The sequence below is a fragment of the Mustela erminea genome, chromosome 11, assembly GCF_009829155.1.
Source record: "Mustela erminea isolate mMusErm1 chromosome 11, mMusErm1.Pri, whole genome shotgun sequence".
Lineage (NCBI taxonomy): Eukaryota > Metazoa > Chordata > Mammalia > Carnivora > Mustelidae > Mustela > Mustela erminea.
Window position 1 is genome coordinate 17,750,719 of NC_045624.1, and position 13,416 is coordinate 17,764,134.

Below are 13,416 nucleotides of genomic sequence, written 5' to 3' on the forward strand. Positions count from 1 at the left end.
TCTGTTTTTTACAAGGCGTTCAGGGAAGACCTCCCTGTGCAGTTGAGGAATGTCAGAGGAATTAGGGAGTGAGTCCAGCAGATACCAGAGTAAAAGAGCATTCTAGGCAAGAAAAATAATAGGTGCAAAGGCCCTGAGTGAGGAGCATGTTAGTTTGTTGATCACCAAGATGGCACAAGTGGCTAAAGTAGGCTGAATTATGGGGAAAGAGCTAAGACAGCAGCTCGGCTAGGTGGCTTGGACAGCGTTCACCTGGGGCCGTACAGGCCATTGTAAAGACCGACTTTACTGAGCGTGAAATGGGGAGCTACTGAAGGGTTTTGAGCAGCTGAGTGTTACCATCCGAGGTTTGTTTTAGCAGGACCCTGCTGTTCTATAATCCTACATTTTGAGATTTTACTAATGAATTAATGTGTGATGAGAGAAGAGAGGAATCAGTGGTGACCGCAGAGCTTCTGATCTTGAGAAACAGAAGGATGGAGATATGGGAACGACCGTGAGAAGGGCATGCCCGAAATCCCTTCTTAACTGCAGGATACGCAGCAATTGTTTATTTTGTTAATTGTGGTCATTTTAATAACATTAAAAAGTGTTTACTTCCCCCTTGCATTAGGTAAGACTACTATAAAAAAACCTTAGAAAATAACAAGTGTTGGTAAGGATGTGGGGAAATTAGAACCCTGGTGCACTGTTGCTGGGAATGGAAAATGGTACAGTCACTGTGAAGAAAAGTATGGTGGTTCCTCAAAAAATTGAAAATAGAATTACTATATGATCCAGCAATTCTATGTCCGGGTCTATGCCCTGAAGAGTTGAAAGCAGAGTCTCAAAGAGGTATTTGTATATGATCATAGAAGCAGCATTATTCAATTCACAGTAGCCAAAAAGGTGGAAGGAACCCAGATGCCTACTGACGGATGCATGGACAGACAACACGTGGTCGATGTGTACAATGGAGTACCACTCAGCCCGTGACAAGGAAGGAAATTCTGACACCTTCTACACCCTGGATGAAACTTGAAGACATTATGCTCAGTGAAACAGACCGGTCACAAGAAGACAATGTATTTGTCTTCCAAATATTTGATTCTACTTATGTAAGAAATAGTCAAAGAGAGATTCAAAGTAGGAGAGTTGCCAGGAGCAGGGCAGAGAGAGGAGGGGGAGTTGTGAAATGGGTCCAGAGTCTCAGGTTAGTAAGATGAGAAGAATTTTGGAGACAGTGTGCATGCCAAGGTGAATGTACTTAACAATACCTGAACTTTAGGCTTAAGAACAGTTAAGATGGTAATTTTATTTCATGTGTATTTTGACACAATTCTTAAAAATTCTATATACTCAGCAAGAGAGCTGAAGGATAGACAGAAACCCTGAGTAAAGCCTGAAGGAAGACTAGACATTTTAAAGGACGCGGCAAGATTACGTACAATTATAATGCCCAAGATGGTGTGTAGACAACGTAAGAAAAAGTAGAATACACTTAGAATAAAAGCATGAAATACATTATGCTTTGTAAAAAGGTTAGAGATATATCTTTGTTGGTTCTTCTTCTTCTTCTGATCCATCAGTACTGGACACCCGCGGGTCTGCTCCATAACCCTCTTCTATATCCCTCCTCACTTAAGAGCCTCATCCAGGCTCACGCCCTAGAATGTGGTCTTTATCTGAAAATTTCTACATGTGTATCCAGCCCAGACCTCTTCCTAGAACTCCAGACTCATACCCAACTGCTAACTCAGTACTTCTGCTTCAGTGTCTGAAAGGCCTTTCAAAAACCAGCCAAAACCGATTTGCTCATCTGCCCTCAGTCTTTACCATCTCCGCAGAAGAGAACTCCGCTTCACTTAGTTGCTCTGGAAACTGAAACGGGCAATTCAACAGCTGTAAGCAATTGTGAAACCATCACCACATTCAGGATCTAGAAAAACACATCCGTAAGAGATGCCTAGTGTTCCTTTCTAGTCCATTCTTCCCTTCATCGTCTGCTCTATGCCATCTTCCTCCAGGAAAGCTTTACCTAGTTTTTTTTTTCTCTATAAATTCGTTTGCATTTCCTATACATGAGATTTTTTTTTCCTATACATGAGATTTATACAGCATTTCATAAGTCTGACTTCTTGTACTCAGCACAATGATTTTGAGATTCATTCGTATAACGTGTATTAGTTCATTCCTTTTTTATACTCTGGTATGGAGCAGCCAGCAAGGATGAGGTATTGGGAATAAGGCAATTAGATTTTTTCCAAAGCTATATTAAAATTTTTTTTCTGTATCAAACTTATATAGAAGTTAAATAAGGCAAGCACTTTTCAGAATCAGGAATAAAATGGCTATTAATCCTTTCTGATTATAAACAGTTCCAAATTTCATAGGATTTATTAATGATGATACAGTGAAAGTAACCTTTGTCTTTATTAAAATCCCAAACAAACAAACAAACAAACAAATAAACCACCTTCTGCTGGTATCCTTGTCTTCTCAGCCCAGCTGGGAGTTTGCGTGCTCATGGGACACTTGAAGGATTTTACTTTGAAACAGTTTCCATACAAATTAGTGCTCTTGGGCTGAATTATTTCGTGGATTGTCTTCTCACCAGTTTCTAACAACTGTCTTTGTTGGTCTTTGCTGAGCCTCTGAATCCTATTTTGGGAGCTGAAAGAAATTGCGTACTCTGATTTCAGTGTCACCGGTCATCTATCTAAGCAAGAGTAATGTAGTGCCATGTTATATTTGTATATGACACCTCGCAGAATGTAAAGGAGACTTATGGATATTGTATTACCAGTCCTATGGTGTAGGCAGGATGGCCGGTGTTATCCCCATCTTATATCAGAGAGGGAGTGTTAAGGAATCAGACTGGTTAAGCTTACTTGCTCAATACCATGCAGCTAATAAGAGGGAGGAACGGGGCCAGAATTGACAGCTTGTAACTCCAATACTTTTTCTACTTTCTCTTATTTTCCTGTATTGGTTGGTATCTTTCTATAGATAGATTTTTTTTTTAAGATTTTATTTATTTGACAGAGAGAGAGAAATCACAAGTAGGCAGAGAGGCAGGCAGAGAGAGGGGGAGAAAGCAGGTTCTCTGTGGAGCAGAGAGTCCGACGCGGGGCTCGATCCCAGGACCCTAGGATCACGACCTGAGCCGAAGGCAGAGGCTTTAACCCACTGAGCCACCCAGGTGCCCCTCTATAGATAGATTTTTTAAAAAATTGTCTTAGTTCGTTCAGTTCTAGAGCTAAGTACAGGCATGCCCAAAGATAAGGTTTCTTACCCATTTTGTAGGTTTCGGGGGGCAGGAGAGTCTACATATTTCCCCAGAACCCATCATATTGAGTAGAAACCAAGTTCTTAGAAGAGCCATGGGAGGAGGAAGGCGCATACCATGCTTCCTCCGTTGGACACCTTCAGTCTACCTTCAGATGCTTACTATTCCATGGTTCTGATGGTTGCTCGTGTCATTATTCCTAGAACAGGAAAACTTGCCAAGGGAGCTAGTGATATAATAATTACTGGTTTAGAGAAACTACCAGGTTTACCTGTTATTCCTGAATTCACTTTCAATACTTCCTCCGGTTTCCAGGTACTAGGATTAGCCCTGCCTGACAGACGCTCCAATCGCTCTTCTAGGTGGTAATGGGATAGTCATCCATCCCAAAGAGCTAAGTAATTATCTTACACCAGCAATATGTATTTTTTTTTAAAAAAGAGAAACTCAGATAATGCCATGACAAATGCATAGAAATAAATGTCTAATTGTAGATTTTAAGGCATCCATGGGGGATAGTTTGGGAATACTGAAATCTCAATATCCTTCAAATGGTATCAGATAAGCACTGCTATGTATTAACATCAGCCTACAGACACTATGGAGAATATGAGGAGACATCAATTAACAATTGTTATAAAAAAGCCACTTTTACCTGTTGCTTTAATTCACAATCAAAATCACAGAAGCCAGAGGAAAAGGAATAAGGTAGTCGGGTAGAAGAAATCTAGTTCTCCTACCTCAAATATCTTTTTAGAAACCAAGCAGGAGCTCGTCCCGGTATTTTCACTAAAAAGAGAATAAGCCATAAAATATCTGAATGGAGATTTTTTAAAAAAGATTAATGAAATTTAGTACTTTTACTTCTTGACAGTTGCCTCATTCATACATTTAATGGCTACTTTAACTGAGTTTATCTTCAATTAATCTGCCATTGTTTTACTCAGACATGAAGTTTATTAGTACATATTTCCCCTATAAGCTTTTTAATTAAACTGTTTCAAGAGAATAGCAAACAGTAGAAATGCCTATCCAATAACTGTCAAACAATTCAGAACTGAAAATACATATGTTAATCTATGAAGGATATATACATGTACAGTCAGGTGACTAACTGTTTAGAGAGCCTGCCTAGGACACAGCCATGACAGACCAAAAAAGTAGTATAATATGTAACAGGTAGCTAGCTATACGTCACACGTATTATTTTAACATTAAAATATAAAATAGGTATTGAAAATAGGTATTCTTTATTTGCTTTTGTTACATAAACACTATTATTTAAGCAAAACAATAGGACCAGTTAACAGTGGTGTCTAGCAGTAATTTAGAGAACATATTAAGCAGTATGTGTGGGAATAATAGAACAATATTTTTGTTTCTCTCCTCTGATACAGATTTTAATTTTTTATTGGATATTTTAATTTTATAATCCATATTGTGCATTTTTAAGACACATAAATATAAGATTTTAAAAGCTGAATGTAAATATAATCGAGCTAACAGATACTTCCTATATTTAATAAAAATGAACAATAACGGGTTTATGTCCCATGATAAAGAAGGATCTTTTTGCATTTTGTGTTTCCTTTTCTGATAATACTTCTCTGAATTGCCTGTACCTTTAGGATGTTCCTCCTTTTAGGTAGTGTTAACACTGAGCACATTCAGAGATCGGACATGCCGTCTCCTCTTACCGAGCCCACTTTTACGCTGGCCCCTGGTGGCGGTCCAGTGCAATGACATCAAGTTAGAGACTCCATCAACAGACAAACCTGAGTATGGAATATGATTTTACTTATTGGCAGCAGCAGGTTTTTGGACTTGTAAGGAATTAGTCTCCATCTTTCTAAAAATATCCAAGCTTGTTTTTAGCAGATTAGCTTTCTGGCATTCAGGCCATCTGCATCTTTAAATTCATCATGTAGGCGCTGCATGTCTGAAATGTCCATTGTTTTTAGACCCTCTGAAACACCCTGACTGTCACCATATGTTAAACTTCTTTTTCAGGGAAAATGTTTATAAAGCACGGAGGTAATCTGAAGGTGGATTTCAAATAAATTACAGTTTTCCTGGCGGTTTCATTTGGCTGCCCCTTTAGGTAACTTATCTTTGGGTTTTGAGGCAGTCTTTCTTCCCCTAAATGTCACCCCCCCCTCCACTGTATGAGTTTTTGTCATAATCTACACACAATACAAATAGTTCAGGTGCAATGAATCCTTTTGTACAGTCCATGGTGCTTCTTCAAAGATCTTCGAACAGTTTTAGAGAAACAGCATATAAATTATTTTACTGTAGTGTTTCCCTGTATTCTCATCTTCAAACTATTTCCAAATTAGAGGATGTTCTTGTCCCACATGTTGAAAATGTGATTTAATGGCAGACCCAACATTTTGATGGCTTTTCTATGGCTGGCAACAATGACAGACATCTTGTAGGCCCAAGTCTATTGTAAATAATGCTGCAATAAACATTGGGCTGCACAGATCTTTTTGAATTAGTGTTCTTATATTCTTTGGGTAAATACTAGTAGTGGAGTTACTAGAACATATAGTAATTCTTTTTAATTTTTTGAGGATCTCCATACTGTTTTCCACAGTGGCCACACCAGCTTGCATTCCCACCAACAGTGCACAAAGTTTCCCGATTCTCTGCATCCTTGCAAACACCTGTTGTTTCTTATGTTCTTGATTTTAGCAATTCTGATAGTTATGAGGGGATATCTCATTGTGGTTTTAAGTTGCATTTCGCTGACGATGAGTGATGCTGAATATCTTCCCATGTGTTTATTGACCATCTGTACGCCTTCTTTGGAGAAATGTCTGTTCATGTCTTTGGCCCATTTTTAATTGGATTATTATTTTTTTCTTTTTTTGGGTGTTGAGTTGTATTAGTTCTTTATATATTCTAGATACTGTTTATCAGCTATGCCATTTGCAGATATTTTCTCCCATTCGGTAGGTTTTCCTTCAGTTTTCTGGATTGTTTCCTTTGATGTACAAAAGCTTTTTATTTTCATGTAGTCTCAATCGTTTATTTTTGCTTTTGTTTCCTTTGCCTTAGGAGACATATGTAGCAAAATGTTGCCATAGCCAATGTCAAAGAAATTACTGCCTATGCTCTCTTAGTGTAGGCTTTTTATGGTTTCAGATCTCACATTTAAGACCTTACTCCATTTTGAATTTATTTTTCTGTATGGTTTAAGAAAGTGGTCCAGGTTCATTCTTTTGCATGTAGCTGTCCACTTTCCCCAAAAACAGTGGTTAAAGAGACTGTCATTTTCTTATTGCATATTCTTGCCTCCTTTGTAGAAGATTAATTGACCAAATAATTGGGTTTTTTTTTGTTTTTGTTTGTTTTTTAGGGCTCTCTATTCTGATCTATTTTTGTGCTATCATACTGTTTTGATTTCTCGTTTTGTAGCATATCTTGAAATCTGGGATTGTGATACCTCTACTCTTGTTCTTTTTCAAGATGACTTTGGCTATTCAGGGTCTTTCATGGTTCTGCACAGATGTTAGTGTTATTTGATTGAATTCTATTAAAAATACCATTAGTATTTTGATAGGGATTGCATCAAATCTGTAGATTGCTTTGGGTAGTAAGGACATTTTAACCATATTTTCTCTCCCAATCCATGAGCATGGAATATTTTTCCATTTGTGTTATCTTGTTTCTTTCATCAGTGTTTTATGGTTTTCAGAATATAGGTCTTTTACCTCCTTGGTTAAGTTTATTCCTAGTTTTTCTATTATTTTTGGTGAAATTGTAAGTGGGATGTTTTAATTTTTCTTTCTATTGCTTTATTATTAGTGTATAGAAATGCAACAAATTTCTGTATATTGATTTTGTATCCTGCAACCTTGCTGAATTCACTCATCAGTTTTTTTTGTTTGTTTTTTTTTTAAAGATTTTATTTATTTGACAGAGAGAAATCACAAGTAGATGGAGAGGCAGGCAGAGAGGGAGAGAGGGAAGCAGGCTCCCTGCTGAGCAGAGAGCCCGATGCGGGACTCGATCCCAGGACCCTGAGATCATGACCTGAGCCGAAGGCAGCGGCTTAACCCACTGAGCCACCAAGGCGCCCTTTTTGTTTTTTTTTTTTTTTAAAGATTTTATGTACCTATCTGACAGAGATCACAAGCAGGCAGAGAGGCAGGCAGAGAGAGAGGAAGGGAAGCAGGCTCCCTGCTGTCACTCATCAGTTTTTTGGTGGAGTCTTTAGGGTTTTCTATATGTAGTATCATGTCATTTGCAAATAGTGAAAGTTTTACTTCTTCCTTACAAATCTGGATGCTTCTTTTTGTCTTGATTGCTAGGACTTCCTGTACTATGTTGAATAACAGTGGTAAGAGTGGACATCCTTGTTCCTGATCTTGGGGGAAAGCTCTCAGTTTTTAACCATTGCGTATGCTGTTAGCTGTGGGTTTTTAAATATATGGCCTTTATTATTTTGAGGTATGTTCCTTCTCAACCTACTTTGTGGAAGACTTTTATCATGAATTATATGTTGGACTTTGTCAAATGTGTATTCTGTTTCAGGATGGAATGTTCTGCATATATCTGTTAGATCCGTCTGGTCCAATGTGTCATTCAATGCCTCTGTGTTTTTGTTATTTTCTGTTTGTTTGGATGATCTATCTATTGATATAAGTGGGGTGGTTCAAGTCCCCTACTATTATTATATTACTATTGATTACTTCCTTTATGTTTGTTACTAGCTGCTTTATGTATCTGTTGTGTGTATAAATATTTATAAATGTTATAACTTCTTGTTGGATGTTTCCTTGATGATTATGTAATGTACTTCTTTGTCTCTTGTTTTGAAGTGTATTTTGTTTGTTTCACTCTGAAGTATATTTTTTCTGATGTAACTACTGCTACCTCAGCTTTCTTTTCACTTCCATTTGCACGATAAATATTTTTCCATTCCTTCACTTTCAATGTGCATGTATGTTTAGGTCTAAACAAATCTCTTGTAGGCAGCATATAGATGGGTCTTGCTTTTTATTCATTCTGTCACCCTATGTCTTTTGATTGGCACATACAGTCCATTTACATTCAAGGTGATTATTGATAGGTATGTACTTATTGCCATGTTGTTACTTGTTTTTTGGTTGATTTTGTAGTTCTCCATTCCTTTCTTCTTTTGCTCTCTTCTCACATGATTTGCTGGCTTTCTTTAGTGATATACCTGGATTCCTTTCTCTTTATTTTTTGTGTATCACTGATTTTTGACTTGTGGTTACTGTCAGTTTTCTATATAACATCTTAGATATACGGCAGTCTATATTAAATTGATAGTTGCTTAATTTTGAACTCATTCTTTACTCCTCTCCTTCCATTCCAGGTATATGGTGTCATGTTTTACATTCTTTCATTTAGTGAAATCCTTGACTGATTTTTTATAGATATAATTTTATTGCTGTTGTGCTTCCTACTTTCTTACTCCTGATTATGGTCTTTCCTTTCCCTCATAGACTCCCCTCTAGCATTTCTTGTAAGGCTGGCTTTGGGATCATGTATTCCTTTAACTTTTATTTGGGAAACTCTTTATCTCTCCTTTTATTGTGAATGATGGCCTTGCTGGGTAGACTATTATTGGTTGCTAGAGTATTATTTTGTCCTCTTAGCACTTTGAATATAGTATGACAACCTCTTCTGGCCTGCAAAGTTTCTGCTGAAAAATCAGCTAGTAGCCTTCTGGGGTTTCCTTTGTATGTAATTATTTTTTTCTCTTGCTACTTTTAAAATTCTCTTGTTGTCACAACTTTTTCCTATTTTATTACTATGTCTCTTGGTGTGGACCTCCTTGGGTTGATTTTGTTGGGGTCTTTCTGAGCCTGCTGGACCTGGATTTTTGTTTTCTTTCTCAGATTTGGGAAGTTTTCAGATATTTCTTCAAATATATTTTCTGCTCCCATTTCTCACTCTTCTCCTTATGGATTCCTATAATGCAAATATTATTAGACCTGATGGTGTCACTGAGTTCTCTTAGTCTGATTTCAATTTTTATTATGTTTTTCTCTCATTCAGCTTGATTGCTTTCCATTACTGTTCTCCAGGATGCTGATCCATTCTTCTGTCACATCTAGTCTACTGTTTTTTCCAACTGACATATTTTTAATTTCAGTTATTGAGTTCTTCATCTCTGATTGGCTTTCTATCTCTTTGTTTAGGGTATCACTGGGGTCCTCCACTCTTTTCACAAGTCCAGTGAGTATCTTTGTGACCATTACTTTAAATTTTCTATCAAGCATTTATTCATCTCCATTTTGTTTAGTTCTCTTGCTGTGATTCTGTCCTTTTCCTTCATTTGGAACATAATTCTCAGTGTGTGTTTCTAGGTGTTAGGAAAGTCAGCTATATCTCCTGTTTTCCAAAGTAGTGGCCTGTGAAGAAGAGGTTTTGTGGTGCTCTATAATGCAATGTCCCCTGCTCACCAGAACCTGGTGCTTAAAGGGCATCTCATCTTTTGTATTTTGTGCACCTTACTATTATGGTTGAGTCACTTTTGCCTCCAGTCCAGTCATCATCAGCATTGGCTCTCTTTGCCTAATGTGGGTAGCATTTTGATCCTGTGTTGTCAGTGTGCTAATCAAGGACTGCTTTGGGCTTGAGTTGGAGTCAAACTAAGCATTTGCCAGAGATACTGTAGCACCAACCTGCTGGGCACTTTCCCTGTGTTATCTGAGAAGCTTTGGTTGGTGGGTGTTACCTGCTATCGGACTACATGTCTGCCCCAGCCTACTGCAAGGGCTGCAGGTGGACTGGTGTGTGTGGGAGTCACTTTGGAATGGTGCTGGTCTCTCATAACTGCATGCACCCTTCCAGGCCTGTGGAACTGCCTTAGGTGGGTTCCTGCCAGTGGTATATTGGAGGGGCAGTTCACATGGAGTTAGGAGGTTTGTGCAGGTCTGCTGTGGGAGACAACGTGGAGCTGAGGACTGCTTGGAGGGGTGCGTCTGAAAGAGAATGTGGGGGTGGGGCACACTGTTAGCAAGTTAGGTCACGAGTGTTGGCACTGTATTGTGTCCCACAGGTGTCCATCTATCTAGGCTGGTGGGTGGGGTAGGGAAATGGCACCTGCTAGTTCTTTTATTTCTGGAGAAGTCTCCCAAAGATCCCTGCCCCTCTCGAATACACTCTGAGATGAGTAAACAAATCTCCCTCATATATATCCCATGTGTTTTTCAAACTGCTGTGTTCATGCTGTATCTCAGTGGGGCAGTGTGTTGTGCTGTTTCTTTAAGGGGTGGGGGGATGAAGTTTCCTTCTGCCGTCCTGGCTCTCCCAAGAGTTGAGCCCACTGATTTTTAAATTTCCAGGTATTAAGCTCCTCCAATTCTAAGAACTCTCAAAATTATGCCCCTCTTGTTTTCTTCCAGGTTCTCCAGGCCTGGGGTTCTTGCTGTGCGGGTCTGGTACTCTTCCCTTTCCATCTTTGTGGCATTCCTCCCTGTAGCTAATAGTCCCACCAGTCCATTTAGCTCCCGGCCTCATCTCTGCCCTTCCTACCCTCCTCTTGTGGGGTAGAACAAGGATGTGTCCTCTTCTCTACACTTAGCTATCATGAGTCTGTTCTGCAGTCTTTGGGTCACTTTCTGGGTTATTTTACCTAGCTCTGTCTTTGGGATGAGGTGGTCATAGGATCCTCGTACTCCACCATCTTCCCTGGAAGTCTACATTGTTTAATTTTCTCATATGTTAAATCAGTCTCACATTTCTGAGGTAAATTCTGTTTGGTCATTGTGTATAATCCTTTTAATATGGGATTTAGTTTGCTGTATTTTGTCTTAATTCTTTTTTAAAAAATTTTATTTATTTGACAGACAGAGATCACAAGTAGGCAGAGAGGCAGGCAGGGGGTAGGGGGAGCAGGCTCCCTGCTGAGCAGAGCGCCTGATGTGGGGCTTGATCCCAGGACCCTGAGATCATGACCTAGGCTGAAGGCAGAGGATTAACCCACTGAGCCACCCAGGTGCCCCTTGTCTTAATTCTTAATAGATTCATATCTTGGCTATATATATATATATATATATATATATATTCATTTGGACCCTGGAATTCTAACAGTTGTCTTTCTTGAGATAATTTCTCTGGTACTCACCTCTCCCCGAACAACTCCTATATAATCCCATAACACAGCACGTAGCATTGATCACATTATATTTCTGTTGCCTCTTGTCACTCTACTTACTGAGAATAGACTGTATTTCTACTTTATCCTAGTATCTAGCACAATACTTGACAGTATAACATGAGACTTCCGGGAAGCAGATGACCATCAGATTTTTAAAAGAACATGAAGAAACATGACAAGGAGATTACATAACAAGGACTGATAAGAGAGTGGCTGAGACAGAAGAACAGTGTCAGGAAGGTTAAAATACTGAGTTAAGACATGAATAGATATTGACAAGGTGTAAATTTTACTTATATATCACAGGAAGTTTAAGTCTGTTCTGCTGGGATTATTTTAACAATCATCATCCTGATGGATGACAAAGCAGAATCCCTCAGCTAGGTTGCTTCTGTCTTTCTATCAAATAGAGTTTTATTCTCTCTAGAAAGGGGAGAATAAATATTGGTAAGAGATGACAGAAGTCAAAAGGCTCTGAGTGAGTTATTTCTAGTCCCAGACATATCTCAAGTAAGGAAAGAATTCACATACAAGATCACAAAACCACGGACCCCCGCCCCCCAAATTTTTTTTTTAAGAATTCAAGGAAGTCACTCTCTGCCCTCTGCTAAATGCCCAACTTTGTCATTTAAGACTGCATCATAATTTAAGGATCAATTCTCTCAAGAAAACAGTCCCCGAGATTTCCAGGCTGGATCTGATCCTGTTTTCTGAACAAGCAGAGCCGTTTGTGTACATCAGTATCACTCAATCTTTCTAACTCTTCTTAAAATGAACTCTGTATGAGCCTTACTAGAATTTGATACCTTACTAAAATTTAATATGTTTCAGGCAGAGAAGACAACAGGAGACAAAGCACAGTGGTAAGACGGATCTATTCTGAGGCTACAAGAAGATCATCTTTGCTGAGGCCTAAAGGTGCAAGGCCGAGGACGGCAAGAGGCGGAACCGGAGGGCAGTCGGGGCCGGGTCACCGGAAGTCTAGCACGTCATGTTATAGGACTGGGTTTCTATGCTGTGGCAAGTGGTTGTCAGAAAATCTTTTTCTTTTGAACAGAACAGTATCGAAAGAAAGCTATGCAGGATGAAGAAGGGTTTGAGGGGCTAGGTCCTAACCGTCTGGCCTTTCACCATCTCTCAAGATAGCTCCTAAAGTGGCAAGTCACTAAGTATGGCCTGCAAATTGCCAACATCAGAATTATCAAGTATCTTATAAAAATGTGATTCAGGGGCTAACAACAAAGACCAGCTCAGACTCAGAAGCTGGGGTTTCCATAAACTTCCCAGGTAACTCTTGAGTGCATTAAAACTTTAAAACCAAACATTGTATAAGACAACAGGCCCTTGACCTTCAAAAATGCCAGGGCTGTGCATGACAAAGAAAGGCTAAGTGGCTATTCCATATTGAAAGAGAATAAAGGGATGTGCCATTTAAATGTGATTTTTGGGGTGCTAATGGAAGTCCTGGGACTGTGGGGTGCCTGGGTGGCTCAGTCATTAAATATCTGGCTTCTGCTCAGGTCATGATCCCAGGGTCCTGGGATCAAGCCCCGCATTGGGCTCCCTGCTCAGTGGGGAGCCTGCTTCTCCCTCTCCCTCTGCCCTTGCTTGTGTTCTCTGTCTCCCTTATCTCTCTCTGTCAAATAAATAAATAAAATCTTAAAAAAAAAAAAAAAAAGAACTCTGCCAACTTCAACCACGGCTAGGAAACTAGGAATTACTGTCTATATTCCTAGTTTACTCACCCAAACCTTGATTAGAAAATGATCTTCTGAAATAATCAAATATACACTCATCTGATACATTCGGCTTTATATCTAGAAAAGATGACAAAAGATCATTAGTAGCATGAAAATAATTTGAATCTTTTACACTTCATATTTTTTCTTTTTTTAAACAAAAAGGCTAGAACAGGTAAATAGTTTAGCTATTTATAGTTTTTCTATAAATAATAAACTAATGCAAACGGTTCTCACATATGAATTTTTGTTGCATTTTTGCTCTT

At 38.9% G+C, this 13,416-nt stretch overlaps 1 protein-coding gene across 6 annotated transcripts in view; it reads right to left on the reverse strand.

The window, feature by feature from the left end:
• AGBL3 (ATP/GTP binding protein like 3) overlaps positions 1-13,416 on the reverse strand; it is a 58,118-nt gene that overhangs the window by 7,029 nt on the left and 37,673 nt on the right. For 4 of the 6 annotated variants that reach the window (XM_032304359.1, XM_032304358.1, XM_032304356.1 and 1 more), the window contains 3 exons: positions 13,157-13,228; positions 4,009-4,057; positions 2,456-2,652 (listed from right to left, as the gene is read on the reverse strand). In XM_032304359.1, the coding sequence (XP_032160250.1) occupies positions 2,456-2,652; positions 4,009-4,057; positions 13,157-13,228 (318 nt within the window). Of the gene's footprint in view, positions 1-2,455; positions 2,653-4,008; positions 4,058-9,595; positions 10,234-13,156; positions 13,229-13,416 lie in introns of those variants that run through there. The other 2 variants (XM_032304361.1, XM_032304360.1) reach the window with 2 other exon arrangements.